The sequence below is a fragment of the Lampris incognitus genome, chromosome 3, assembly GCF_029633865.1.
Source record: "Lampris incognitus isolate fLamInc1 chromosome 3, fLamInc1.hap2, whole genome shotgun sequence".
NCBI classification, from domain to species: Eukaryota; Metazoa; Chordata; class Actinopteri; order Lampriformes; family Lampridae; genus Lampris; species Lampris incognitus.
In genome coordinates this window covers 11526094-11553832 of record NC_079213.1, presented here as the reverse complement: position 1 = coordinate 11553832, position 27739 = coordinate 11526094, and the positions used below count along the sequence as shown (strand labels likewise).

The 27739-nt window shown below is 45.4% G+C and overlaps 1 protein-coding gene across 3 annotated transcripts; it reads left to right on the top strand.

Annotated features, from left to right (window-relative positions):
- Positions 1 to 217: 217 nt before the first annotated feature.
- On the top strand, positions 218 to 27739 carry tspan11 (tetraspanin 11). Of its 3 annotated transcripts, XM_056276603.1 has the most exons (9): positions 218 to 346; positions 2185 to 2292; positions 11865 to 12056; positions 15237 to 15311; positions 17595 to 17699; positions 18504 to 18662; positions 20764 to 20850; positions 22691 to 22815; positions 25494 to 27739. In XM_056276603.1, the coding sequence occupies exons 2-8, from the start codon at positions 2206 to 2208 to the stop codon at positions 22766 to 22768; spliced, it is 783 nt and encodes a 260-aa protein (XP_056132578.1). In that variant the 5' UTR covers positions 218 to 346; positions 2185 to 2205; the 3' UTR covers positions 22769 to 22815; positions 25494 to 27739. The 3 variants fall into 3 exon arrangements, with proteins under 3 accessions (XP_056132578.1, XP_056132580.1, XP_056132579.1); XM_056276605.1 differs by lacking the exon at positions 15237 to 15311; XM_056276604.1 differs by lacking the exon at positions 22691 to 22815.

The following is a 27739-nucleotide window of genomic DNA, read 5'->3' as shown; positions in this document are numbered from 1 at the left end:
AACGCGTTATTGCAGAGATCATCGTGGGAATTGGATGCTATGGAAGGATCTGGTCAGAACTGGCTGTAGCTTGTGACATGTTCTCCACACATGGCCTTGTGGTTACATTGTAACCAGGGTTATGGCGCGGCGGGGGAATGGCACGATGGTATCCGGCGGCTGGGGGCGGGTGGTTTCCTTGTCACCCCCACTGTGACCCTGCTCTTTCCTCGAGTCCGCTCGCGCACACAGCTGCCCGGGACGGGACGCTGTGCAGAAAGCGACCGTCCAGAACGCAGCGCCGCGGCAGCCCAGAGGGCTCTCCGACCTGTCGGGGATATTACCGCTCCGACACGGGGCCGTCTCGGTGAGTAGGCTGTTATTTTCGGTTGATAGTTTATTTTAAAAAAAAAATTTTTTTTTTGCCAACGCAAAGGTAACCCGCCAACTTTGTCCCGCGTAACGCAACATGACGCAACGCAGGTGCATAGACGTATTTCGTCCTGGCTGCGTGCGTCCATTATACATGGAGGGGCAGGCAAGTTTTGAAAACGATGCTAAACCCGACGCCTTTGCGCCATCGCAGGTCCGCGAGGTCGGGAAGCGCACGCTCGGCGGGGGGACACGTCACGTTGTCTGCAAAGAAAAAAAAATCGCAGCCGAATGACGCAGAAATCAGGAGTAATAACGTGTTGCAGTAGTTGACGATGAACCGGGGGGGGGGGCGTTTCCCTTATTGTCATAGAAACTCGTTTTCAGTGATCGATGAATGTCTAACCCCAAAAACGCAACGTAGGCTTACAGTTTTCTACAAGAAACAATAAATCCTCAGGTCCTAAATCGCATCCCACTTGTAGTGGTCCTGCCAAGTGTTACTGCGCATGCGCGGGGTTTAGAGTCAAGCGTTTGAGTTACGGTTAGGAGAAATGGCCAGAACACATTTTCAGCGGTTATCAGCGATTCCTGTCTACATATGAGTTGGATGGTTCTCTCAGTCTCTGGCCTGCTACGTGTTATTCTAGGTAGGCCACACCAGCACACATGTGCAGTACACTGCTGGGATTACATTTAATTAACAGTCAAGAGACAATGATCTGAACACGTTATTCGCTGTCTTTTATGATGTCCATCTGCTAACCAAGCCCACAAAGAGAAGCCCTGCGTACTGTAAGGCCATTGATGGGTAGATCAGTATCACTGGTCTTAAGTGCTTTCCATCCTGTGCCCTTTTACTTACATTAGGGCAAGTGTGTACTACTGGTGATTCATTCACTTAGGGTCCACTGGTATTAGTGATTAACCACTGCGGTTTGTAGGCATGACACAACTTTTAGTTATCCAAAGGAGTTGAATCAAATGCAACTGGACTTGGTATATATATCCGTCCAGTTGCACTTGATTCAACGCCTTTGGATAACCATGACCTGGATGAATGAGAGAACATTCACAGACTTTTAGTTATGTGTAGAGTTAATTTACTTAACAGCCTACCCTGAAAGTAGCTTGATTACATTAAAGTTAGGATTTTTTGCTTTTGTAAGCAAACAGGGATACTTTTCTGCTCACTCAAATAGCAGTGGAGATTAGTTCTGAAGCAATGAAAACCTAAAGTCAAAATGCGGTTTGCCTTTCTTCTGTGTTGAACTTGGTCTTGTTAGGGTGTCTGGAAAATGTCAGAGCCTTTTACAGTTCCCCTCCCATGCTGTTAAAAAGTGCCAAGGGCTTCCTTTGATATAGCTTTTGTTATGACATTTGACTCTTCCTGCACAATAAAAAGCACTACAATAGGTGTGAGGGCGATAAGCGGAGCTTTGTTTGCCAAAGGAATACAGCTGTCGGATAATCTGTCAAGTGGAGAGGAAAAAAAGGGGAACGTTTCTTCTGCAGAATACCACATTTAGCATGAGCTGGAATGCCTCAGTTGCCTCCCACAGTCACCATTTGTCTGTCTGATGGGTTATTTTTTTTCTCCCCCTCCCCTTCACCCCAAGACAAAATGAAATCAGTGTCCCAGAAATAAAAAGCTGTAAACTGAGCAGAGGAGATTTGGTGCGAGCTGTGAGTTTATCTGCGATGACATGGGAATGATATGGCCTCTTGGTTTTAGTTCTCCAGGGTAATTCGTCAACCAAAGAGCATTAATACACTCGAGACCTGAAGCTCGCTATTTGTTTTTGTTTTAGTTTTTTTTTTTGTCGTTTTCAGGACTGAACCAGCGAAAGGAAGATGTCGGCGGTGTACAAAGACGACCAAGAGGACTGGCTGACAGTTTGTTTGAAGTATTTGCTCTTTGTCTTCAACTTCCTTTTCTGGGTGAGTGGTAACTTTGATCAACCCTTTTTGCAAGAACGCCATTAATGGACTGATTCCTCCCAGGCACATGTACTGTTTCACATGTAGGAACTCTGTAAGAGATCGTTCATCCCTAATGGTGATCTTGCTGTAAAAACCACGCAACTATCCTGTTTGAGCTTTATGCAGTGTTTTCTTTGTTAATGCGTGTTTACTGTCTGGTTTTAATGAGTTTTGATTTAATTTTTCAAGTGCACACTGCTTTTATTGTTTGTTTGCCTAAGACAAGAACAAAGACACATGTCCATCCTTGGCTGGACAATAAAGTTCGATTTGAATAATTTCGGTTCAGGTGACCTTTAACACTTCGATGTTCTCCCCAAGTGTATCCGACCAATTACCCAACTCTTCCGAGCTGTTCTGGTTGCTGCTCCACCCGCTTTGCCGATCTGGGGAGGGTTGCAGACTACCACATGCCTCCTCCGATACACGTGGAGTCGCCAGCCGCTTCTTTTCACCTGACAATGAGGAGTTTCACCAGGGGGATGTAGCACATGGGAGGATCACGCTATTCCCCCCAGTTCCCCCTCCTCCCCGAACAGGTGCCCCGACCGACCAGAAGAGGCAACCAGGACACGTACCCACATTCGACTTCCCATCCGCAGACACGGCCAATTGTGTCTGTAGGGACGCCTGACCAAGCCGGAGTTAACACAGGGATTCGAACTGCCGGTCTCCATGTTGGTAGGCAACGGAATAGACCACCATGCCATCCGGACGCCTTCATACTTTGTCCTTTAATTCAAGAAGCAAGACAGCCAAAGGAAACTTTGTTAGAATAACTTAATAAACCAAACTGACCAGCAATCTTAACTGAAATCAAACCTCAATTTTGTGGGATTCCTTGTTTTTGGGCATCTTTGTTAGCAGCCATACCAACATGTACCCTGGCTCTGCCAAATGATGGAAGCTAAGCAGGTATGGGCTTGGCTAGTACTTGGATGGGAGACCTCCCAGGAAAACTGAGTTGCTACCGGAAGTGGTGATGGTGGGCCAGTAGGGGACAGTCTTCCCTCTGGTCCTAATAAAAACAGTCATGGGTAATGTTAAGTTGTAGGTCCAGACAAGGAGCGAAACATTAAGTAATATTAAGATATAGATGTCTAACGTCACTTTGACAATTGTGCGCAGACACGTCATAGAAAAATGTGCATCCCTTGTCAAATGTATTCCCTTTTTTTTTGTTGAGAAATTATACTCCATATTCCTTTTGACATCAGTGATGTTTAATTTCGGCAGGTTCATGAGAGAAGTTGGAAAATACTCGACTGCAATCAATTTTTTTTTAACCCACCATCATGGCATCTAAATGGAAATCGATTTACACATCACCTACCCACTTCAAATGGGGAAAAATGCCTATTCAGTTACATTTAATTCTGCTCTGTTTTATGTCAAATTTTAGGCGAAGAACTTATTGACAAACTTTGGATGGTTTATCTCCATATATTTTTCTCTCTTTTAAAAGAGAGAAAAACACATGGAGAGAAACCATCCCAGGCAAACTGTGGGATCATCCACATTGCTGACTCATTCTGACTTATTTGAGTTAATTTAGGGGGTTATACAACAAAAATTGTTTTTATTCACATTGCTTACAACTTTGACTCAATACACGAGTCGGAACATTGGGGTGGGAAAGGGAAACGAAGACACTGTGAGAGGACAGAGGGGTGTTTGAGCCTTTCAGAGCTGCAGAAATAGACTCAGTCTAAAGAAAATCATGGATTATTCAGGGCCTGTCAGTGTGTGGGGTTGAGCTGTACATCAGAACTTCTTCCTTGGCAACAGTGTGTAGTCAATGTTAGATTGTGCGGTTTGCTATATAAAAGCCTAATGTATTCACCGCTGAGTCCTCAGTTGCAGATGCAATTGTTTTCACTGTGAAAAGGAACTGAAGAAAGTTGTTTGTTGACCGAGATACAGGCGGGTAAAAGTTCAACAAGGACACCAAATCAAGCTATATTGTCATTCTGGCAAATTTCTTGTTTAAATCTACCTTTTCCATCTTGACTCTCTGGTCTTCATCGACGACGAAAAATCCTCACCAGCCTCCTAAAGAGCTGGAGACAGACCTTCTTGCGCTTGACTCTATGTCCTCCCTTGGCCTCATCTTCATCAGGCAAGGATGTTTCAGTAGGGCATAAACTTCTTAAATAATATTCTTCCCATGGGTCTGGAGTGTTAAAGATTATTTTCTCCTCCATTTTAACATGGGAGGGTGTTCCTGCCTTGGCATTCTCCTCCTCTTCAACAGGTGAAGATGTTTCCCCCCGAGATGAAGCTCTGTAAAGTGCAAAACTCTCGTCATTCTACTGTTAATACACTATAATGCACTGCTTTACACTGATTGTCTGACAGTACTGCAAACTTATTTGATCCATTTCACTGAGACGCATGGCAAAGTTGTATACTTTTCTATAATGTGCATTGTTTCTTTCAACTACCACTAGATTCACAGTGATCCTACCTGTCTCTGTTGTCTGCACTGCCATCCATGGAGCTCTCCTGCTTTTCTGTCTTGGCCAGGAGTTTTTTTCTCCTCCTTCTCCTTGATTTTCTCTTCTTCGGTCTGGAGTTTCTTCTCTTGCTCCAATTCCAGTCTTTTCTTATTAGCCTTTGTATCGGAGGTCAGCAAATGTGGTGCTGCGAGCTGTGTTTCCTCCTTATCTTTTAGCAGAGCAGACCATCTCAGCTCATCCTCCTCTCTGTTCCTTTTCAACATTTGTATTTCCTGAAGGAGGCTGAATTTGGTCTGATCGTTCTCTCTGAGGAGATGGGCTTTCTCTCTGAGGAGACCAGCATTCTCCACCTGCCAGTTTTGGAGGTGCATCATTAACTCCTCCTCAGCCTGGAGGAGGGCAGCTGTCATCCTTTGCTCGCTCTGCTCCTTTTCTCTGGCAAGCTCGGCAGCAAAGCGTTTCTCTTGTGCCACCAGAGCCTTCTCCTTTCCTGCAGCAGCGGTTTCAAGGAACTACTGCTCCTTCAGGACAGCATCTCTGTTAAGGGCCTTTGTATCGGAGATCAATGGCTGTGTCTCCTTCTCTTTGAGCAGAGCAGACCATCTCAACTTGTCCCCCTCTCTGCTCCTTTTCAACATCTCTATTTCCTGAGGGAGGCTGAGCTTGGTCTGATCACTCTCGCTGAGGAGACAAGCTTTCTGCTTGAGGAGACAGCCTTTTTCCTCCTGCCACTGGTGGAGGTGCATGTTTAACTCCTCAGCTTGGGGGCAGGTGGGCGTTATCTTTCTGCTCTCTCACAGGACACTGTTGCTGAACATCTTCTTGGTTCTTCATCTTTTCGTTTCTACCTCACTCTCTGCGGTAATGATCTCTTCTCTCTGTCGTGTCAAACAATCAACTGACTGTCCGGCTGCTGCCTTCAGCTCCCATGACGTCATAAGGGACTGAAGCAACCAGGATTTCAATGTTGGCTGGGCCTTTTAATTACAGAAGTTAATACTGTGTGCCTTCCTTTGACACTACAACTAGTCTGTTAAACAGAAATGACTGATATCATGCTGTGTAAGGTGACCATTGCAGCTGGTTGATTGACACTTTTTAAAACTTTTTCTAAAACATTTTCAATGCTGAGATAGCTTATTGTTTACCCGCAACAGTTTGTATTTATTACAAGCGGTACATGCGGGTATATTGCTCAAATCATGCAAAAATGAAACAGTGTCCTATTAAGTTTGTCTATCCTAGACTGCCATTTCACAGAAAAACAGACATTTTGTGTGTATCCATCCTCTTGTCAGGCCACAATGCCTTTCACCCTTGTTATCGGTTGCTTGTAAAGTCGGTGCCGTAGAAATTGAAGCTACAGTAGGCAATATTATTTCATTACAATTTTGGTTGAAATATCTAATTTTGACCATTACATGTCACTATCAATATTTAATTGAAGGGTTCCTTCAAAAAATGTGTGTCTATGAGCACCTGGCCCTTTTGTATTTAGTTTTTTAGAAAACTGGACCCGGTCTGACTCAAATCACCAATCAGGGTTAGCTACCATGTAACTAGCCAATCACAGTGACTCAGTGCAAACAAGGGTAATCCGGGTTCTACGTGTCTTGGTCCGACGTGGCGGCGTGCATGCATAAGTTGTCAAGAGCAATGGCAACTTGTGCTAAATTTCCAATACCTCCTTTGTCGACAATGGCATATAGTACAAAACAGGCCAAAAGAATGAAGATCTTGGGAGAGAAGAGACAGACAGAGAAAGCACTGAATAAAAAGAGAGATCAGATGAGGGTCAACATCAGAGAGGCATTTTTGAGATGGCAGGAGCTGTGGGAGTGTAAGGGGCTGAAGAGCGATGCGGAGGTTGCCCTATTCCTTCTCGACGGGTAATGGTAGCACTTGTTGTTTCGTCTGACATAACTAGCAGAGTAAAACATGTTATTTGCTAGTTAGTTATAACAGTTGATAACCTTGATGTTCCGCTTCAAGCCCAGCAAAATGGGTGTGCATATTTGCAGGGGGTGTCGTTTGGTGGGAGGGGCTTAGTGGAGTGATACAAGGCAGCAGAGAGAGAGGCGGAAGGTTTTGCATTGGATTGTTCATGTTGCGGGGCGGCACGGTGCCGCAGTGGTTAGTGCAGTCGCTTCACAGCATGAAGGTCCTGGGTTCGAGCCCCGGGGTAGCCCAGCCTTGGTGGGTCATCCCCAGTCATCCTCTGTGTGGAATTTGCATGTTCTCCCTGTGTCTGTGTGGGTTTCCTCTGGGGGGCCCCGGTTTCCTCCGACAGTCCAAAGACATGTAGGTCAGGTGAATTGGCCGTACTAAATTGTCCCTAGGAATGAATGTGTGTGTGTGTGTGTGTGTGTGTGTGTGTGTGTGTGTGTGTGTGTGTGTGTGTGTGGACCCTGTGATGGACTGGTGGCCTGTCCAGGGTGTCTCCCCACCTGTCGTCCAATGACTGCTGGAATAGCCTCCAGCATCAGCGCGACCCTGAGAGCAGGATAAGCGGTTAAGATAATGGATGGATGGATGGATGGGTGTTCACGTTGCCTACTGCAGCTCTGAGCTCCTTGCATAGCTGGGTCATTGTAAGTTTGCAGTGACTGTCAGCCAAGTGGCTAAAATATAAATGCATTTTGTTGTTATACCCGAATCTCATCATTTTGGTCTCCTGTAGGAGATCATCCCCCCACACTGCAGTGAACCATCAACTGGCTTACGATCTAAATGGGTTTTACTGCAGGTTTGAAAAGCAAACTATCACACCCCTCATCCTCTCTGGCCACAACATACAACCAACTGCACTCCCTGCCAGCCATTCTCCCCTCCCCACCGAACCCCCACCTGCACTCAGGATCTGTGTTGAGAACGTGCGCCAGCTCTTCCAGAGACAGAAGACCAGGAAGGCACCAGGCCTAGATGGCATGTCACCCTCCTGTCTGAAAGTCTGTGCTGACCAGCTGGCCCCCATTTTCACACTGATCTTCAACAGATCACTGGAGCTGTGTGAAATCCCCTCCTGCTGCAAGAGCTCAACTGTCGTCCCAGTCCCCAAGAAACCCCGTATCACAGGATTAAATGACTACAGTCTCATTGCCCTAATGTTTGTGGTCATGAAATCCTTCGAGAGACTGGTGTTGGCCCACCTGAAGAAAATCACAGCCCTCCTGATCGACCCCCCTGCAGTTTGCCTACAGAGCAAACAGGTTAGTGGAGGATGCAGTCAACATGGGTTTTCACTACATCTTCCAATTTCCAACTTCCATCTTCCAACACCTCAACTCCCCAGGGACATATGCAAGGTTCCTGTTTGTGGACTTCAGCTCAGCTTTCAACACCATCGTCCCAGATATCCTCCACTCCAAACTCACCCAGCTCACTGTACCAGCCCCCATCTGCCCGTGGATTAAAAACTTCCTGACAGACAGGATGCAGCTGGTGAGGCTGGAGAAAATCACATCCAGCACCCGGACAATCAGCACTGCCCCCCCCCCCTCCAGGGATAGGGATGTGTGCTCTCCCCTCTACTTCTCCCTCTACACAAATGACTGCACCTCAGGTGACCTGTCTGTTAAACTCTTGAAATTTGTGGACAACTCAACCATCATGGGCCTTATCTGGGATGGTGACAAATCTGCATATGGACAGGAGGTTGAACAGCTGGCCCTCTGGTACGACCATAACAACCTGGAGCTGAACACGCTCAAAACAGTGGAGGTGACAGTGGACTTCAGGAGGAGCCCCCCCAACACTGCCACTCCTCACCATACTCAACAGCACAGGGTCTGCGGTGAAAACCTACAGATTTACGGGCTCCATAATCTCTCAGGACCTAAGGTGGGCACCCAACATAGACACAATCATTAAAAAGGCCCAGCAGAGGATGTACTTTCTCCGCCAGCTCAAGAAGTTCAACCTGCTTCAGGAACTGCTGATTCAGTTCTGCACTGCAATAATACAGTCTGTCCTCTGCACATCCATCACTGTCTGGTTTGGTTTGGCCACCAAACAAGACAGGGACAGAATACAACAGACTGTTAAGTCTGCAGAGAAAATCACTGGTGCCAACCTGCCCTCTATTCAGGAATTATACACCTTCAAGGTCAAGAAATGGGCAGGCTACATCACTGCAGACCCATCACACCCTGGTCACAACCTTTTCCAACTCCTCCCCTCTGGTAGGCGCTACAGAGCACTGTACACCAAAACAACCAGATATAGAAACAGTTTCTTTCCCACGGGCTGTCATTCAAATGAACGCTTAACATTGTCAATAAATCCAACCATTTTGTATATATACTGTACTGTACATTGTACGTATACTGGTATGCTCTGTCATGTCCATCTACCTCAGGCATGTGTGTAAATAACCTGCTAACATCTATTTCAGCATCTCTGATATGTTATCTGCACCATTGCATTTTATTGCCTCTTATTTCACCTGTATAAGTCAATCCTTGTGTATATATCTGAAGATTGTTGTGTTGTCATGTTGTTATTCTATGTGAAGTACACTGAGAGAGCCATAAAACCGGAGTCAAATTCCATGTATGTGCAAACCTACATGGCCAATAAACATGATTCTGATTTTTATTCAACTATGACTTTGTGTCTTTTTGCCCACCGCAACCCAAGCCACATGAATTGAAAACCTCCTCAAGATAAGGCCACTGTTTATAGTCCAACAACTCTTGCATCCTGTAGATGCACTTCTGCATGACAAACATTCCACATGTGTTAGGCACATTTTTATCAAGGTGTTTATGTGATTTTCAAGGTTTCAAATGCAAGAAGCTGTATGGAAATGTCATATCCTAGAAAAACAACATCCTCAATATCTCTTTGACATTTTATGCTTGCAGCTTGGTTGAGGTGGAAAAATTGGAGAGAGATGAAAACTTTTTTTTTTTTATTGTTATTGTTCCTCTTCTGGCAAGTAACGCTTGTCAACACTTCTGTTTTTCTCCTGAATGTTTTTGATTATTTAGTTCTGCACACGGAGAATTTTTCCGGCTCATAATCAGCTAATGGAAATACACACTGATTTGCATATTCTATTTATTTATGTTTTCAACTTTTCAGAAGCTTCTTTTTTTACGTTGTGCTCAACATTTGAATGCAGACATGGTTATTTAGTAGTATATTCACTGAGGGGTGGCGCAGTGGTCCTCTGTGTGGAGTTTGCATGTTCTCCCCGTGTGTGCTTGGGTTTCCTCCGGGTGCTCCGGTTTCCTCCCACAGTCCAAAGACATGTAGGTCAGGTGAATCGGCCGTACTAAATTGCTCCCTACGTGTGAATGTGTGTGTGTGTGTGTGTGTCGGCCCTGTGATGGCCTGGCGGCCTGTCCAGGGTGTCTCCCCGCCTGCCGCCCAATGACTGCTGGGATAGGCTCCAGCATCCCCGTGACCCTGAGAGCCGGATAAGCGGTTTGGATAATGGATGGATGGATATTCACTGAGACTTTTACTCACAGAATACTCAGTAGTAGCGTAAAGGTAGAATAAGCGTGTACACTAATACATGCATACATTCAGACCAACATATCTACGGACTGATAATAAATGATAGTAAAGTAAATGGCGACTTGGTTGTGGTTTGGATGGTGTCCATTCTTGCTTGGCTCTTAAGTGATATCCCAGCAGTTCCTCCTTGACCGGCGATGTGTTGTTGCCCCGCGTTGTTTTGAGTATGCGCTGCACGCTTTTGAAGGAAATGGATAGGAGGATGCAGGCCGGAGGCTCTCACAGGCATTTCCTATACGTCCGGCTGTGACGCCGATAAGAGGACAGAGATCTTGATGTATCCCTGAGTGCTACGCGAGATTTGTTTGTAGGAAACGAGTCATTATGCCCTAGCTTTTGGAAGTGATTCCGCTTTGGTTGTTATTTCTTTATGCCTTCCGCTCTATTGTCTTCTGTCTTTTGCGTTCTCTTGCTCCTTATGTTCTCAATGTCTCCTTTTCCCTCTTCTTTCAGCTTTCTTTCTACTCTTGTTGCTGGTTTCACTCTCTCCTACCCTTCCTGTATGTTTTCTATTTTTGTTCCAGTGTTAAATTGAGCACGCTTCCTGTTTGCCACTTCCTGTCTTGTGATTTGCATTTTGGTCTTTTTTGATGCTCTTCCTTTCATCAGAATTAAATTCATCAACAACAACATTCTTTTTCTCACCATGTTGCCTTTCTCTATGTGGCCCACGTATGCTTCCCGTATCTGAGAGCCCATGTATTTATTTCTGTGTTTGCCAAATGATTGAAATGTAAACCCCCCCCCTTTTTCTCCCCAATTGTACTTGGCCAATTAACCCACTCTTCCAAGCCCTCCTGGTCGCTGCTCCAGCCCCTCTGCCGATCCGGGGAGGGATGCAGACTACCACATGCCTCCTCCGATACATGTGGAGTCGCCAGCCGCTTCTTTTCACCTGACAGCGAGGCGTTTCACCAGGGGGACGTAGCGCATGGGAGGATCACACTATTCCCCCCAGTTCCCCCTCCCCCCCGAACAGGCGCCCCGACCGAGCAGAGGAGGCGCTAGTGCAGCGACCAGGACACATCCCCACATCCAGCTTCCCACTCCCAGACACGGCCAATTGTGTCTGTAGGGACGCCCGATCAAGCCGGAGGTAACAATGGGATTCGAACTGTTGATCCCCTGTTGGTAGGCAACGGAATAGCCAGCTACGCTACCCGGACATCCTAAATATTTTTTTTTTTACCCAAATCCCTTCATCTTTAATCAACTATGTGCCTTGCCCACTATGTGAAATGAAAACAGCTTCAGCATGAGACAGCTGGTTATAATTCAACCACCCGTACCACCGATGCAAGTAAGACAAGCGCCACGTGTATTATGAGCTGTGTTCACCAGTGTTTTTTATGCAAAATGTTAAATTGCAAATACAAGAATCCCTCCTTTTTATCATGGCTCTTCTCTGAAATCTCTTCTTTTTTGATGACCCCCCATCCGTGGGTGCCTCCATATTTATTAGTTTTAGCCATCTTGTTCTCTTCTCAGTGCTTGTTTTCCCTCCCACCCTCTCTCTGACCTCTCCTCTCTTTCTGTCTCCTCCAGGTGGGTGGGGCGGCGGTTCTGGGTGTAGGGGTGTGGACCCTGGTGGAGAAGAGCGACTATCTGAGCCTTCTTGCCTCCAACACCTTTGCCATCTCGGCGTACATCCTCATCCTGGCCGGTGGCCTGGTGGTGGTCACCGGGTTTCTGGGCTGCTGCGCCGTCATCAGGGAGCAGAGGAGCTGCCTATCCACGGTAAACGATGGGACCCAGGGGAGTAAGGGTGGGGGGTTAAAAATGGAGTCAGTGCAAAATCGCACTGAAAATGTGCTGCAAGAGTTTTTTTTTTTTTGCTGATTATCAGTCTAAATTTAGATTTTGATGCTTCTATCTGACAGATGTAAGTAAATTGAGCCCATCGATAAGAAGATTAGATATTGCGAGATAACGATTATGATTCCAAACGCTTGTCTCCGGGTCGGATTCCCCGCAAAATCTGATATAATCGATGCACGGCTGACAGACGGCATGCATAGCCACAATGAGAGATGCATTACATCGTCAGTGTATGTCTTGCAAACAGCCGTTTCTCCAAAACACCACTACTTCTTTCACTCTTCTCTTGAAAGAACCAATGCACAAGCTACCAGAGAGCGAATGCAGATCTTTGTTGCAATGAAGGCATTCCTCCCAGAGACACTTTTTTTTTTTTTTGGATTCCCCCCCCCTTTTTTTTTTCCTCCCCAATTGTATGCAGCCAATTACCCCACTCTTCCGAGCCGTCCCGGTCACTGCTCCACCCCCTCTGCCGATCCGAGGAGGGCTGCAGTCTACCACATGTCTCCTCCGATACATGTGGAGTCACCAGCCGGTTCTTTTCACCTGACAGTGAGGAGTTTCGCCAGGGGGGCGTAGCGCATGGGAGGATCACGCTATCCCCCCCCCCCCCAGTTTCCCCTCCTCCCTGAACAGGCGCCCCGACCGACCAGAGGAGGCGCTAGTGCAGCGACCAGGGCACATACCCACATCCGGCTTCCGACTTGCAGACACGGCCAATTGTGTCTGTAGGGACGCCCGACCAAGCCGGAGGTAACACGGGTATTATTACTATATTTAAGTTTTGCTTCTGTGTCAGTACCCAGCCTGGAGTATGGCACAAGGGATCTCTGCATCATAGCCACTTTGTTGGCAATTGCAATACAAGGGAATACAAGATAAATAAATGTTGCTGGACTCAGTCATGTGTTTAGCAGTTTCTAGCCAAACAGATATAGGTCCACATGTCCGTGTTGGCTTGGTTTTATTCTGTATAAATTACATCAAAATATATAATAGAACATTGTGCTCATTCATGTGGTCCCTGTACTGCGCTCTGAAGCTGGTTGCTGACAAATGTGCCTGGCAGGGCCCTTACTGTCCTCATTATTTTATTGAGACAGGGCCCAGTGGGAGACAAGCGGATGGGAGGTGAGTGTGCACTGCTGCAGGACTATTTATAGTAGGTCTTTCTGTCTACTAGTAATGGACGTACAGTAAGAGGGAAGGAGGGAGCAGCAGGAGTGGAAAGAATTGTGTGTGTGTTTGTGTGTGTTTACTTGTGTGTGTGACCGAGAGAGGGAGTTAGTGGGGGTGAGAGGGTCAGGTTGAAGTGAGCCGCTGGTGTATATCGATTAGATATCAGCCGCAGTGATGTGTCGTATTTACACATTAAATCAGGGCAGCAATTAGCCAATTGGAAACTAGTGGTACTACAGAGTACAGATACAAGATGCAGATACAAGATGCGTAGTCAGTGCACATGCTTCTGCATCACATAATTATTATGACTTCAGGAGCCTGAAAGGATGGCTGAAGATGGGGAAAAAAATTGCTTGAACTTTATAGCTATTAGCACATTTTCCTCTAGATCAGAATCATGTTTATTGGCCCTGTAGGTTTGCACGTACATGGAATTTGACTCCAGTTTCATGGTTCTCAGTGTACTTAACATAGAATAACAACACTACAACACAACAATCTTCAGATCTATACACAAGGATTGCTTTATACAGGCGAAATAAGAGGTGATAAAGTGCAATGGTGCAGGGAATATATCAGAGATGCTGAAATGGATGTTAGCAGGTTACTTACACACATGCCTGAGGTAGCTGGACATGACAGTATACCAGTATACACACGGTGTACAGTACAGTGTAGTATAAACAAAATGGTTGGATTTAGTTGACAGTGTTAAGCGCTCATTTGAATGACAGCCTGTGGGAAGGCGATGACCCTCCTGCAGCAGTATGTATGAGATGGAGCCATCATTTTATCCCCTGCCTCGCCCCCTGGTTAGCTAGCGGAGTCTATAGATCTGGCTCCACTGTGGCCTCGAGCAAAACTACGCCACCACTGCCGCTGTCCGACTCCGTATATCCCTCTCTCTGTCAGGTGGGCCTAATTAGTTGTTTGCCTGTGTGTGCATGTGAGCACATGTGTGTGTTTTCTGTGGTGTTGCGTGTGTGAAGCATGATGGGTATGTGTGTGTGTGCGTTTGCAATAGCCTGTGAAGCCATTGTGTCTGTGTGCTGTGTGCGTGTGCCTTTCTTTTTTATCCTCTGATGTTTGTTTGCGCCTCTTTGCAGGTGTGTGTGTGTGTGTGTGTGTGTGTGTGTGTGTGTGTGTGTGTGTGTGTCGGGCTGTGTTTCTGTTGGCGTCTCTGAAAGCTTAGGTTTTGATCTGGTTACTTCCACAGTCAGTGTCCCGTGTGGGTGATCTGCTTGCTGCAAGTTGTGCATAATTAGGCGCTGCTTTTTACTCCATACCAAGGTGCTCTGCATATAGCGAAGAAGCGGAGCCACTCGCCGTTCCTATTTGCCCGTTTATATCAGTCCGAACGTTGATGAAGGCTGTGTGATTAATGTCTGCTTGTCTGTCCTCAACAGCACTACCACATGCCTGTGTTGTGGCGTTGATTAATGGCCGCTTAAAAAGATCCCAATTTCATTTTGCGGTATCGTTTTTCGAAGTTTACTCGATATTGTCTGGATCATCGCAGCGCTAGCTCCGCGCAACTCGCAGGACTCATTAAAAGACTCCCCGGAGAGATGCGATGGTCACCACACCCCCCCACACCCCACCATCCATCCCCCACGTTTCTTTCATCTGATTCTACAGTCTGTCAAAATAGATGCTTTCTGGCCGTCTCTTTCTGTGCACGCCCGTTGCCGTCTGTGTGAGACGCGGCACAGTGATGGAAGATTTTATTTAGTTGTCACGACGTGTGAGCAACTTTCTCGGTAATGAGAACGCCGCGTTGTCGGCTTTGAAATCGAGAGTTGTGGCTTGCTTGTTTGTTTGTTTATTGTACTTTTCCTGCCCTCCACCACCACCCCTATCCCTTTTTTTCCCCCTTTCCCCATCCCGCTTTGCATCCATCTATCCTCCCACCCACAGTATTTTTCCTGCCTGCTGCTGATTTTCCTGATAGAGCTCGTGGCTGGAGTCCTGGCCTACGTCTATTACCAGAGGGTAAGTGCTGAGCACGTTCTCTTATCGTTTGTCCTTCTGGGAACATTATCCATCTCTTTACTTCCTCAGAGCAACAATTCACTCATAGGTTTCCACATCTAATGTGATGGTTTTTCTTTTTCTCTCATTTTCTTTTTCCTTTTATTGTAACTCGACACCATTGTGAACACGGGATCTTCTTCAAGAGTTTCTCAAAGTGAAATAAAATCTAAATCCATGTTATAATAAAGTTTACACAAAATATATAATGCTATTTGTTCATAATCTATGAAAATATATAAGGTTTTATACATATACTTGTTTTGTTTTTGTTTTTTTCTCCCCAATTGTGTTTGGCCAATTACCCAACTCTTCCGAGCCGTCCCGGTTGCTGCGGCACCCCCTCTGCCAGTCTGGGGAGGTCTGCAGACTACCACATGCCTCCTCCAATACATGTGGAGTCACCAGCCGCTTCTTTTCACCTGACAGGAGTTTTGCCAGGGGGGTGTAGCACGTGGAGGATCATGCTATTCCCCCCAGTTCCCACTCTCCCCCTAACCAACGCCCCGACTGACCAGAGGAGGCGCTAGTGCAGCGACCAGGACACATACCCCCAGCTGGCTTCCCATCTGCAGACACGGCCAGTTGTGTCTGTAGGGACGCCTGACCAAACGGGTGGTAACACGGGGATTCGAACCACCGATCCCCATGTTGGTAGGCAACGGAATAGACCACCACGCCACCCGGATGCCGTACTTCGTACATTTTTAGGATACACTAAATCTAAAGCCCTGTGTAGACTGTACAATTTTGTTTGGTGTGTCATATGGAGTGGTTAGGTAAAAACCCACCATGCATTTTGAATGAGATGGAGCTACATACTTCTCATTCAGTTGGGGGATGCAAAGGGGGAATGTTGGTGCAATTCTGTAAACTTTGACCCTGACGCACGAGAATATCGCTTAGCAGTAACCAGTTTGAGAGAAAAGTCTGCGGCGAAAATTCTGCCTCTTGCCATATAGGCTCTGAGTTTTTAGTCCCCAAATAACATTGGCGGCACGGTGGCCCACTGGTTAGCACTGTCGCCTCACAGCAAGAAGGTCCTGGGTTCAAACCCCGGGGTTGTCCAGCCTTGGGGGTCATCCCAGGTCGTCCTCTGTGTGGAGTTTGCATGTTCTCCCTGTGTCCACGGTGGGTTTTCTCCGGGTGCTGCAGCTTCCCCCACCATCAAAAAAGACATGCATGTTAGGGTTAGTACTCCTGTCTGTACCCCTGACCGAGGCAATGGGAGGAGAACTGGAGTTGGTCCCCGGGTGCTGCACAGCCCACTGCTCCTAGCTACACAGCTAGGATGGGTTAAATGCAGAACATGAATTTCCCCACAGGGATTGATATAGTATATCAAAATAAAAATAAAAAACACGGAGAAGTTAATATTTAGTGGTGTTGGGTTTTTTGCAAACGGCATGGAAATGCGGCAGAGCTGTGACCGATCCGCATGTGCGATGTTGAGTTTGATGCTGACACACAGACCACAACCTGCTGCCACAACCGGTTTGTAGTTTGGACGTCATAGGCAGGTGTAGGCTGTTTGAAAGGATTTAAAACTTTATCTATGCCTCTTTTCCTACCCAAAATGAACAAAAATCCCTCCCTGGGTGGCCGCCTTTGCTCTTGTTTTAGAGGTCATACTGCAGCCGCTGATGATGGGTCACGGGAGAGCCCTGATCTGTTGGCTTTGCCACTCCTTTGCTCTGTTTCAAATCTTTTGTAAGCTTTCTCTGTTGGCCACCTGTATTGAGCCCACGCACGGTCTTTTTTTTTTTTTTTTCCTAAGTCAGTTCATAGGATTTCTTGTCCTGTCTTTTGAATCAGTCAGCAATGAGCACCATGCAGCCCATAGCTACTCCTTTTTTCTCATTCTTCTCCTCCGACACATTCAGGGTTGGGCAGTTTTAAAGATGATCTTCCTTTCCTCTGAAATCTTCCCCCAGGCCAAAGCATATTTCGAAGCTGTTCAATATGTATATGCTCTCAGTTACAGCGTGCAGAGTCAGGGCCATGCACCTTTCATCTATTCCGCCTTCATTCCCTCTTCCACCTTATTTCTCATCAACTCCCACAAGTTTGACTGCCGCTGTTTTCTGTGTGTTGGGTGCATGTGAAATTACGGAGGTTGTGGTAGCAAAGGAGACAAGACGCTGTTCTCACAAAGGTGTGAGCATATGGAACAAAAAGATCTCTCGCACTCTCTTTTCATTCATCTCTCTCTCTCATCCCCTCCCCGTATTCCCTCACGTACAGCTGAGCGAGGAGCTAAAGCAACATTTGAACCAGACTATGACAGAGAATTACGCCCAGCCGGGGAAGGAGGCGATCACACTCGCCGTGGACAAACTACAGCAAGACGTAAGCATTACATCTGACAGTAGCCCTTGAGGTCTGTATGGTTTGTAGAAGGTTATGTACTGCACCTTTTTCTCAACCAGGCGTACTAATGCTCAGTCTTCAGTTTCATAAAGCTTCGTATAGTTTGGTGGCACGGTGGCGCAGTGGTTAGCGCTGTCGCCTCAGAGCAAGAAGGTCCTGGGTTCCAACCTTGGGGGTCATCCCAGGTCATCCTCTGTGTGGAGTTTGCATGTACTCCCCGTGTCTGCGGTGGGGTTTCTCCGGGTGCTCCGGTTTCCCACACCATCAAAAAGACATGCATGTTAGGGTTAATACTCCTGTCTGTGCCCCTGAGCAAGGCAATGGAAAGAAGAACTGCAGTTGGTCCCTGGGTGCTGCATGAAGGCAGCAGCCCAGTGCTCCTAGCTACACATCTAGGATAGGTTAAATGCAGAGCGTAAGTTCCCCAAGGGGATTAATAAAGTATATCAAAATAAAAATAATCATAATTTTACAGAGTCTGAAATTGACTGACGTATTCCTAATTTCTGCTAAGCTAAAGAAGAACGGATTTTTCCAGTTCCTAAAATAGTTGCACCAAGCTATTTGAATTGACCTCAATCTGACAAAGCACTTTCTGTGACCTTCCTGAAGTTCATCATTTGTTCGTGTGGGTTTTCCCGAGCTATTGGGTCTCAAAGGACGTGAGGCCAGATTGTGTTAAGATAAGATCATGTTTGCCAAAAACTAACGTTATACAAAGTTAGCGCCTCCGTATTTGACGTGACGAAGCCAAACATTTCGCTTACCTTCTCACCTCTGCAGTTCAAATGCTGTGGCAGTAACAACTCGCAGGATTGGCTGCAGAGTGTGTACATTTCATCGGCGCAGGCAGAGAGGAGGGTTGTTCCAGACAGCTGTTGTAAGACCATCACCCCTCAGTGCGGCAGGAGAGACCACCCCTCCAACATCTACAAGGTGGAAGTAAGTATCCCGGGTAAAAATATATCTATGTAATAGCAAGCAGAAGTTATGCCGAAATGTTTAGATATTGCATGGGATATATTAAAGGGTTGATTTTGGATTGCTGGAGTGACTGTGTGGCGTGGCGTGGAGTTGAGGGACATGTCATTCATTTAAATTAGATGATGTCTTGGTTAAGGCAGATTAAGGCTGTCATGAGTATTTTGGGTGACTTGATTACGAAAAATCCTTCATTACCTTGAGTCAGTTTGAGTTTGAACATGCTTCTGTATACAGAATGACCGCGTACGGCAGCGAAACACTCACACAGTCATTGCTGTTGCATGGAGATGAGGCAACAAAAACGAACAAAATAAATGAGGTATGAGGCAAAAAAAAAAAAAAGAATTAAAAATGAATGAATGAGTGCAAAGTTTAGGAACATTTTCAACTAAAACGCAATGGCAATGCAATGGTCTGCAAGCATTGCAGAACTGAACATTCTTACCACAACGTGCATGCTGCAGCACTTTAACAGAAGGCGTTGTGCCTGCAAATATCCTTTTATTTTCTGACTGATGCCTTTCTGCACAGTCAGGATCACCAATATAAGAGATAAAAAAGCACATCACAAAAAGGGAGATGTTACATTACAGTGAGCAGCAGAGGGGACCCAGTTTTTATTTTTGGCCCAAGTGATTCTTGTGTTACATTTTTGCTCTCAGATAAAACACTTTAAAGTACTTCTTCCTCTTATCCCGTTAACTTGGCTAATTGTCAGACTAATCGATAATAGGCTGCTTAATTACGAAAACGATTCATGACATCCCTAGTGCAGACTCGCCGACTTTTAAGACTTGTTACAGCAAATTTCTAGAATTTGTGTCGCTAAATTGGCAAGCGGTTCAGTTCAAATCAGTTCAGGCCCACATGACTCGGAGAACTGGGGCATCCCATTAGTATTTGCTACTTAGATGTGAAAATTTTCCCTTCTCGTTTTCTATTCGTAAGTATAAATGAGCAGATTCTAGATCAGGGTATCGAGAAATGGCAAAGCAAACGTTGTCATTTTGAAAGGCTGACACTGAATGTTTCCCTGATCGTATGAGCTGCCGGGTAATGAATAAAAGATGAGACATTTTCAGCGTTTTAGTGGAGTTTAATGGAGTATCTCATTATTTTCCATCTCTCCACATCAAACCCTTCAGTTCCAGCTCTCATTAGTTACTTTACGGACCATGCTGTTCAAAGGCATAGATAGGCAAATCCTCTCCGAAGGAAACAAAAGCAACAGAGTCCGCTTCCTATGCTCTTTTTTTTTCTCCGTTCAGTGTGCCTCCTTTTGGTCGACAGCATCGCTCACTGCTTGGATTCAAAATGGAGGGAAAGCGAGAGAAAATAATTTCCCCTGAGACCAGTTGGTTGCTTGGAATGAACTGTTTCAGATTAAGATGATATTCTCAAGATGTGTTTTCTGTACATGGGTGTAAAAGTACTTCGTATTGTATGCACACACGCACACACACACACACACACACACACACACACACACACACACACACACACACACAGCAACACAAAGTTAAGTATTCCCTCCAGAAATAACCTTTTTGTTTGCTGCTGCAATATGGATGTTGTCCGTTCTGTCATATTTGGGCGGCATGGTGGCCCAGTGGGCAGCGCTGTCGCCTCACAGCAGGAAGGTCCTGGGTTCAAACCTCGGGGTTGTCCAACCTTGGGGGGGGGGGGTCATCCTCTGTGTGGAGTTTGCATGTTCCCCCCGTGTCTGTGGTGGGTTTTCTCCAGGTGCTCCGGTTTCCCCGGCCATCAAAAAGAAACATGCATGTTAGGGTTAATACTCCTGTCTGTGCCCCTGAGCAAGGCAATGGGAGTTGGTACCCGGGCGCAGCGTGAAGGCGGCAGCCCAGTGCTCCTAGCTACACAGATCACAGCTAGGATGGGTTAATTTGCAGTGACTGAATTTCCCCAAGGGGATTAATAAAGGAAACTTAATATTGGCAGTGTAAACATTTTGAAAGATATGAACACTGATGGAGAGTTTTATGTTCCCGGGTGTGACTTCCACAGTGTGATTTGACCTTTCCACCCTGTGACCCTGCAGGGTGGCTGCATCACCAGACTGGAGCAGTTCCTGGCAGACCACTTGTTGGTCATTGGTGCCGTGGGGATAGGAGTGGCCTGTCTACAGGTAAGTGATATATTTATTCACTTTGAGTCAGTCCAGAAACATGTTTTACTGCGTAGAACAATATATTTTACAACAAACTGGCTGGAAGAAATTACAAATGGCCCGCTTGAATGTTCCTGAAGAAGACCATATTTTGCACAACGCAAATTAGATTTTCCCTCTCGTCCTAAAAGCTTTGAAAAGGTAACGTTCACGGCCCTAAAACATTAGTTTGTGGTCGAAAAAGGTCTCGAAACCCAGACGGATAGGTTTCAGTTTGGCCATTACCGAATATTTACCACCAGGGGGTTAGATCAACCTCTGAATGCACTCTTTCTTTCTTTTTTAATATTATTTTTTGTTTGGTCTCACCTAAGCCCTTCGGTCATCATTTCGTGACTCCATTCAGACTCTCTATGCGATTCATCCCCGCCTCAAATACTCTAGAGACAGAACGCCTCAGAGCCCCAGGAAGTGTACCGGGGTGCTTCATTACGTTCCTGGCAGCGGCAGCAACCTTCAGTAGCTTGTGCCGCCTCTCTCTGTAAATGAACTCGAGGAGAAACTGGAAAGCACCCAAACAAATATATTGATCCCCGCCGACCGGGCGTGAGTGCTTTATGAGCTGCTGTGGTCCAGAGATGGACTTTTTGGAGTTTTTGCTCAGGCTGAAAAGCTTGAACTGTGCACACAAGAACAGGGGACACACTCCGCCATGTCTTGACGCATGCTCAATAGTCCAGGTAAGGAAATCACAGAAAGTTAAATCGGCTCATGCGGACACGGCGTTTATTTAGAGAAACGTTTCATCACTCGCTCCGCCGTGCATTTTAAAGAGCTACACCGTCTGAAAAGCCCGCTTCATCGTTAAGGCCTATAATTAATTTCTGGCCTTAATGATGGCTTGAAACAGGAAATAATGAATAACCAATGGTAATTTTCATATTTAATTGAAAACCATGTCCCATTAGTTCTTCCTATACAGTGAAGGTAGTTTTGAGTCCAAGATGAAATTAAGTGATAGCAATGGCGGGATGCAGAAATACATGTAAAATAACACCCCTATGTCACATCACTGTTTTTTTTAACCTTCTCTTAATATATAGTATGAGCATGCTTCTTTTTGTAGGACTCATGGGAACACCGCGGGTTAGTGTTTGCTTCCAGTCAGAATGTTTAGCCTCTGTCTGTATTGTCCCAAGTCTTTGTCGGCCGTTTACATCGCTCTTTTCGGGCATCCAGGTCTATTCCGTTGCATACCAATACGGGGATCTTCGGTTCGAATCCCCGTGTTATCTCCGGCTCGGTCGGGCATCCCTACAGACACAATTGGCCGTGTCTACAGGTGGAAAGCCGGATGTGGGTATGTGTCCTGGTCGCATCACTAGCGCCTCCTCTGGTCGCTTGGGGCATCTGTTCGGGGGGGGGGGGATAGCGTGATCCTCCCACGCGCTACGTCCCCCTGGTGAAACTCCTCACTGTCAGGTGAAAAGAAGCGGCTGGCGACTCCACATGTATCGGAGGAGGCATGTGGTAGTCTGCAGCCCTCCCCGGGTCGGCAGAGGGGGTGGAGCAGAGACTGGGACGGCTCGGAAGAGTGGGGTAATTGGCCAAGTACAATTGAGGAGGAAAAGGGGGGGGGGGGTCACTCTTTTCAATATTAATCTTTATCTGTCCATTGTGAATCAGATTTTAGAACGGATTGGGATCCAGTGTGTGCCCTGTCTGTTGTGTCTACTATGCTAAATTGACATAGTTGTAGTATTTGTCTTTTAAACCTGTCTGCTGTTTTGTCATGTTTCACATTAACTCTCCCGTGGTTCGTTGGATGTCTTGTCTGTTTTGTATGGCGTCACTGTAGCTGGCAGGCGCGGTCCTGACGGCCTGCTTTATCTATCTGCTGTATAAAGAAGAGGTGGAGGAGTTTGGTACACTGTGATTAGCGTGAATCCCACTTTGTGGACTTAATCAACTGGAAGGGACAAGGTTGGAGGGCATTGCAGAAATTGAAAGTCTGTCTGCATGTTTGTCCTTGTGCATGTTATCGATTGTGTGTTTGTGTTTTGTGTTAAATGTGCATACAGCATGCATACTGATATGCTATAGTAGTGATGCTATGTTTGCATGTTTGCAAGTGTTCTTTGCAAAGTATAAAGCATGCACCTGCCTGGCTTCAGCTTTATCCTGTGAGACTATATTGCTGTATGTCATGAAATGGCCGCCGCTTCCTGTGTCCGTACGCACGATCGCCTTTGCACAGCTGAAAAAAGAGCGCGACAACATAACTCGCAGGTCAAAGGCCTCACGAGTCAACTGCTTCTGCATGACATGACCGTCCGTTGGTTTATCATTTCAGGTAACCCTCACAAGACCATCAGAACCATTTCCCTGTAGTACCTCAAGCTCTAAAACTTATCACGATGAAAAGGACAAAAACGAAAAAAGAAAAAAAAATTGCCGCAGTGTGTGTGTGTGTATGCGATATTCATTTTGCAGTAATTGCTGACTTTTTTAATTGATTTAAATTTCAATTAGCAGCTGCCACGATTGTCTGCCTTTTTATTAGGTTTTTTTCTCTTACCATTTAGCACTCTTAATTTTAATTTCTTCTGCAAGACTTTCTAGTACACTATTATAGTATTGCCTTTCTAGCACGGTATTGACATTTCTTATCGCCGTTATTTGGAGAGAAAAAAAACCTGCAGCAGAGAGAAATGTGATTTTCACACACTCCACTTTTGTTGTCATTCCCATGCCTGAGCGCCATTCTCCTTCATGTAAATTGTCACCGGCAAGGCTTCATGAAGTGGCCCGAAGTGACTCTGTGAGTCTATTCCCAGCCACCCGCTCGATAATGCCATCTCAGAGGGCTTTTACAGACCTGTAGATTGAATCTGAGTCCTTTATCTGTTTATCCAGCTAACCTGACAAGGCCATGTGTGCACACACACCCCCCACACACACCATAAACACATACAGAGACAGATGTGCACACAGTGGCTTATGCCAGTCAGCTTGTTCTGCATGTAAGCAGTGGACCTTTTGTGCAAGTTTGCACGTAGACGCTCACCCTAGTTTGATAGCCTGTGGGGCTGTTGCATCAGCACCTGTTAACATCAGATCCTGTAGATCTGTAAATGCAGAAGGCAATTGTAATTGGGCGGCACGGTGGCCCAGTGGTTAGCACTGTCGCCTCACAGCAAGAAGGTCCTGGGTTTGAACCCAGGCTGACCTCGGTCCTTTCTGTGTGGAGTTTGCATGTTCATCAAAAAGACATGCATGTTAGGATTAATACTCCTGTCTGTGCCCCTGAGCAAGACAAAAGGACAAATAATTGGAGTTGGTCCCCGGGCGCTGCAGCTGCCCACTGCTGCTATACAATAGGATGGGTTAAATGCAGAGAACACTTTTCATTGTAAGAATACAATTCGTTATAAGGTACCATGACAATATAATGTGGCTCTCTTTCTAATGAGCCTTGGAGAGGAAATAGATACACCAGCATGTTGCTGTATTTAACAGGATGTGGGTTTGAGAAGGAATGAGGAAACCATGCAGCATTTGATTTAAGAGAACTATTTTAAGTATAATTTCCTCACATGTGTGTATGAAAGTCTCTCCTAGGCTCAAACATTTCTGTTAATTTCTTGGCAAATAAAGACCAAATTTCCCAAAAATAATATTGGAGGGGGGGGGGGTTAAGCCCATATCGCCTTTATTATCTTAGTTCCCGCTAATCTTAGCCATCCAAAGACCCCATGCCATTTTTTTTATAGTTGGAACCAACACCTGGGATGGGATTGGGATAAGGGATGGGATGACCTTTTTGACCTTTATTCAGGGTCATGCTTTCGACCTGAACCCCTTTTTTAAAAAAATACTTTCACTAATATAAATGCCATTTAAACATTTGGCCTCATTCAATAGATTTTGGAAGACTGTTTATGTATGAAGGTGTTTGGTAGACGTTAGTCTGGATGTGAAGTTAAAATCATCCTGCTAATTTTTCTTTTTTCTCCCATTGTGAAAATCCCAGAAGTTGCTCATGTTACAGTGTGGTTAGATGATAAAAACAATGCTGGAACAGGTATAAAAATGAATACCATTACTTTTTTTTCTTTTTTAGACAATCATACACATAAGAAGCAGCCCTGTATTGTGAATTTTGCTGAATTTCTAATATTGGTGTCAAGCATGAACTCACGTGCTGTCATTTTATTTGCTCTCATCCTGAATTTCAAGCTTCATCATTTTGCATCCGTCACATGGTCTTGTCGAAAGATTACTGCATTCATTTTAAGAGGGTTTTTGGAACTTCTTCTGACAAGAAAACCTAATCTGAAGGAAGGAGAAAAAAAGCTCTCTGGCAAATCCCCCCCCCCCCCCAATATTGGCTGCAGCCAGCTCAGCTGCTTTCACCGCTGACCTTTTCATGTACTCTCCATGCACTACCTCACCACCGATGCAGTAATGGCTGCTTGACGCCCGATGCTCCCCCCCCCCCCCCCCCCCCGTAGTAACCAACCCTCCTACTTCACCATAAAATCTCACATCATTACTCTCCGTCCCACTCGCTCACCATTGTCAGCGGCATTCAGGCTTCCCGCAGGTCTGCCGTGGCAACTGACCCATGACCCTTTTGACCTCACACTTCCTGTTTGCAGATCTGTGGAATGGTGTTCACCTGCTGCTTGTACAGGAGGATCAAGATGGAGCCTTACTGAGTGCGCCGATGAATACTGTACGCACCACTTCCGACAAGTGGAGGGAGCCATGACCTGCTGATAAACCTAAAATAGGCTGCTGAACCATGAACTCTCACCCTGGTGAACAAAAAAAAAAAATACAAATCACGATTGCAGGCACGATCCACATCCCCCACGCTGCAGTCAGAAGCCCTTGGTATTGATGACGAGTGAGCCCGATGTTACATCTGTATGTTATTTGATGCAGTCAAGTTTTTGAAACTCTTTTCCAGGCTTTTGAAGCTACAATCCTGAAGTCACAGTCCGTTTTTCTTTAATCTACTGACACGTATGGTGATACTGGTAACTGCAGTGGTGTTTCGCCACTGCATCCAAGAGCTCCATCGGAAATGAAGCAGTCGCCATGGCGACTGCAGTGATTGTCGATTGCCGAACAAGAACGCCTAGTTGAACCCGAGTTTTATCTATTGAGGTTGAAGCATTTGTTGATAAAGGTCATCCGCGAGCCTAGCCGGACACATCTGCTGATCTGTCGCAACAAATTTGCTGCATTTTTTTCTTCTGTGTTTGGGTGCTATGGTGAAGATGTTAGAGGCTACGCAGTGTCATGTTTCCCTGTAAGGTCCCCCCCCCCCAGACAGTAACTATTAAAACTGGCAATGAAAGCGCTTACTTACTCTAAAAGGAGAGTTGTTCACATGTAAAGCTTCAGGCTTGTAAAGCTTTGGTAACAGAATATGATGCGGGTGCATGGGAACATGCTGCACCTTGGCCTGGTGACTTTGGCTTGGATGCATGTGTACCATCAAGTTTAAGCAGGACAGACGAGAGATACTCTCACATTGCATTCATTTTGTTGAACAGTGTAAGTTGATTTATGGAAGTGTTATATAATATGATATATCACTTAACACATTCATGTAACAGTGGTCTAGTTTCTGTCATTCCACTTAAGGCGGCTGAGCAAGGGCACTGTGTAAAGTGATGTTTTTGTTGTGTTTGTTTTTGTCTATGAATGAGTTATAATTTATGATTGTGTCTTTGTAATAGGTGCGCCTCCATCAAACGAGTAAATGTTACCTTGTTCTAAAATTAATTTTAATCCTTTCATGAGAAGCTTACGGTGTACCATGCTGTAAGTCACAGTAAGGGAGGTGGCAAATGAAATGAAAGAAATATCTTTATATTTGTACCTAAAGTCTATTTTGTTGAAATTGGCATGTTCAGTATTGAGAGTCTGAGGTAGAGCAGCTCAGTATGTAACAAAATCTAGAATTAACATCCATATTGGTTACCAGTTAGTGGTTTATCTCAGTGCAAACTGTGACTACTGATCTTAGTACTTCTCAGTCAAACAAACTTTAACATATTCCCTTAAAACAGGTTTTTCTTATTTACTTTTTTTGACAGTATAGGAAATCAACAGTTGTTATTCAGAGGTTCCCAAAGAAACAGAATAAGTAAAAAAAAGAAAGAAAGAAAAACTGGCACTCACCTTTTGAAATGATTGGCATTGAACCCAATAGCCCTCATTGCAAAAATGTCTCTGAGATACCTGAATGCAGCGCTCCACCTAGTGGTTGTTATTGATAGCTCACCTGAGAAATATAATTGTGCAGTTGTACTAGGTAAAATGTTATATATATATATATCTTGTTAGTTCGACATCTGTGTTATCTGAACCAACAGACGACAGTTGTTTGGATCGGATGTGTTGCCGTCGGTGATAGAATGAGAGAGAAAAAAAATTAATTTGTGTTTGAGAAAATTACCAAACACTTCAAACTGTGCCTGATTCAACACACACAAACACACACATATACTAATCTTTATATTTATGTACTCATTCCTAACTGCCTTATTGGTAATAATGAATAATGTCTTTAAAATAGTTGGAACAATTGTGGCTGAAACTGGTGATGTGAAAGTGGCATGTGCTGTGACTACTGACTGATCTGGTAAGAATGGTAATATGAAACCATGTTCTTAATAAAGATTGAAAAATCTATGCAACCATAAATGCTGTGTTAACTGATGACGTCTCATGTGGACAGGCATGCACATATCCCCAGGACTTCCATATGGCCGCATGAAACCAGTGCTCTGGCTGGTTCAAGCATGTCGTGTGGGGGATGTGGATAAGTGCTACAAAATTTTACTCTTACAGTTGTTTTGGCCTTCTATGGTATTAAACTATTGATGGA

Coding starts and splice junctions, on each gene's coding strand:
- tspan11 (XM_056276603.1), top strand. CDS start 2,206: ATGTCGGCGGTGTACAAAGACGACCAAGAGGACTGGCTGACAGTTTGT. Junction 12,057..15,236: donor AGAGGAGCTGCCTATCCACG/GTAAACGATGGG, acceptor TCCCACCCACAG/TATTTTTCCTGCCTGCTGCT. Junction 20,851..22,690: donor TAGGAGTGGCCTGTCTACAG/GTAAGTGATATA, acceptor GCGTCACTGTAG/CTGGCAGGCGCGGTCCTGAC.